The sequence below is a fragment of the Penaeus vannamei genome, chromosome 42, assembly GCF_042767895.1.
Source record: "Penaeus vannamei isolate JL-2024 chromosome 42, ASM4276789v1, whole genome shotgun sequence".
NCBI lineage: Eukaryota > Metazoa > Arthropoda > Malacostraca > Decapoda > Penaeidae > Penaeus > Penaeus vannamei.
In genome coordinates, this window is record NC_091590.1 from 20,288,935 (window position 1) to 20,291,434 (window position 2,500).

At 35.1% G+C, this 2,500-nt stretch overlaps 1 protein-coding gene across 9 annotated transcripts in view; it reads right to left on the minus strand.

Moving 5' to 3' along the window:
* Positions 1 to 763: 763 nt before the first annotated feature.
* Positions 764 to 2,500, minus strand: part of LOC138859052 (sulfotransferase 1C4-like) — a 5,480-nt gene continuing 3,743 nt past the window's right edge. For all 9 annotated transcript variants that reach the window (XM_070118392.1, XM_070118393.1, XM_027378430.2 and 6 more), the window contains 2 exons: positions 1,954 to 2,246; positions 764 to 1,108 (listed from right to left, as the gene is read on the minus strand). In XM_070118392.1, the coding sequence (XP_069974493.1) occupies positions 910 to 1,108; positions 1,954 to 2,246 (492 nt within the window). In that variant the 3' untranslated portion in view covers positions 764 to 909. The remainder of the gene's footprint in view (positions 1,109 to 1,953; positions 2,247 to 2,500) is intronic.

Below are 2,500 nucleotides of genomic sequence, written 5' to 3' on the forward strand. Positions count from 1 at the left end.
ACACACACACACACACACACACACACACACACACACACACACACACACACACACACACACACACACACACACACACACACACACATATATATATATATATATATATATATATATATATATATATATATATATATATATATATATATATATATATATATATATGCATTACGAATACTGGTAGCATATGGTGGGGGAAGTAATATTTTCTTTTATAGATTTAGAATAGCATCTCAAATCCAAGTCAGGCCAAACGAACATCTGGTAGTGCATTGTTAGATAATGACCCAAATAGAAATTATAGTGACCTAATTGATGAGATGATCCTCTCTCTCTAGCTCACTCCTGATCCGCTCACATTCTGCTCCTGTTCCACCCAGAAACGCCTGCAAACTCCACATTCATGACATCCAGATTGGCCTTAATGATAGGTGTCTGCTAGTGTAATTGCAAAAGGTAGAATAAATAGGCAATGGAGCGTTTCTCATCTCTTCTTTTCTATTGGATGGCAGTGGTGGGATGATATACTAATTTGACATGGCCTGGGTTTGAGGAATGTTATGACACGCCCACCCTCTGAGTAGGCTGAGTCTCTGAGCTTTATTTTCCTTTAGGTCCCTGGCATTACAGTATGATCTGTGTGCTGGAACTTTCATAAAGCAGTAATTACAATCACTAAACTTACATTGCTTCAACTGTAGCTTCATTATATACAGATTTTACACACATTTTAAATAGTAGTATGGATATTCATAATACTATCAGAAAATATACATGGCTTTTATTAGAATTGTTCAAATATCACCTCAAAATATCTTCTCTTGATTGAGAATTAGTAGATTTTACATATAAATCAGAAATGATAATAATGATAATGAGAATGAAGAATAATCACACTTTTTATTCCAACAGCTATTCATATTTGTAAGAAATATCAATGCCACGACAATTTTCCTGAATCCACTCATCCATCTTATTGTTCAGCCCCTCAGAAGCAGCATTCTTCCAGTCTCCGACCTGCCCTTTGCGGAAGAAGTTACCGATTATGTGGTTAACATTCAGGCGCTCATGACGAGATTTCATCTGGTCGAATCTCGCATGCTCTGCTACCCTGTGGGGTTGTACATATTTGTATTAATGAGTAATACAATGTTTTTGATACATTATGGAATAGGCTTCAACAATTGTAGAAAGGGAATCTCATATTCTTTATCCTTATCTTGGATAGAGACTGGCAAAAAAGGAACAGATATTCAAAATAACTAGGTAATACAGCATGTGAAGCATGGAATTCTATTAATGTCTTTGAGTTGGATATTGGTTAACACTTTGTGGTAATTCATAGTTTTGTATGCATTTTACTCTACAGTTTTTCTTTCGCAACCATTTTTCAGTAATGACACAAAACTCCTACCCTATCTTTACGAGAGAGTGCATCATAGTTACTTCCACGAATTATTAATATTCAAAATAATATAATATTGTTCAAATGACAAACTGAAAACTCCCAGAAGAATGAACATAAATTTTACTACAGGAATCTTGACACTGCAATGCCAGAGCAGCCATCATTCTAGAGGATATCTGTATAACACAAAATTATGTACAATGATAAACAAAAGTAACAAATTTTACCTTAATGCTGCTAAGCAGAGCATGAGAATCATGGATTATCAATATTAGTTCTATGTCAATTAGTAGTAGTACACTAAATTTGTATTAATACAAGAATGACCATGGAATTGCATTTTTATCATGTGAAGGTTTTGAGGAAAGTTGGTTATTGCTACACTTGAAAATCATGTGAGTGTTGTCCTGTGTCTGGCAACGTCGGGATAAAGGTTGTCGCTTTTGCCCCTCATTGTACACACGAACAAAATGAAAAAAAAAAAAAATATATATATATATATATATATATATATATATATATATATATATATATATATATATACAAACCTTTTCAGTTGGTCGTCATCGCGATCGAGTTGCAGGAAGTTTGCCAGTTTCCTCAGTTCCCCGTGGATATCCGCTTTCAAATCCTCGTAAAACATGATATGAAGGTTCCTGTGGCCTTTGCGTTGCCAGGCCTGCCTGATGTGGTCCCAATAGGATCCGTAATTTATACCGTTGGTCATGAAAGCCGCTGCAAAGTTGGGGAGGTCTCCCTTGAAAGTGTTTCTCTTATTGTTGCTGCAGTGATGGAAGTAAGAGACGCACGTGTCCTTTGGATTTCGAACGGTGTACACTACCTGAAGGGAATAATTCTATTGTGAATTACCGAATTCAGAGGTATATCTAACGTATGTAAAGCAAACATAAAATATGGTTCAGACTTTTGTAACAAAGCTTTAACAAGTAAGAAATTAATTCTGCTGAATTTAATAGATGAAGTGGATACAGAAATGCAGCAAAGGAGAAGAAATGATAATTTGTCCTTGTATTATTTCTAATGCATGCTATTGTAGTTTGATTAGACACTTCATGGCATAACCCACAGTTCCAA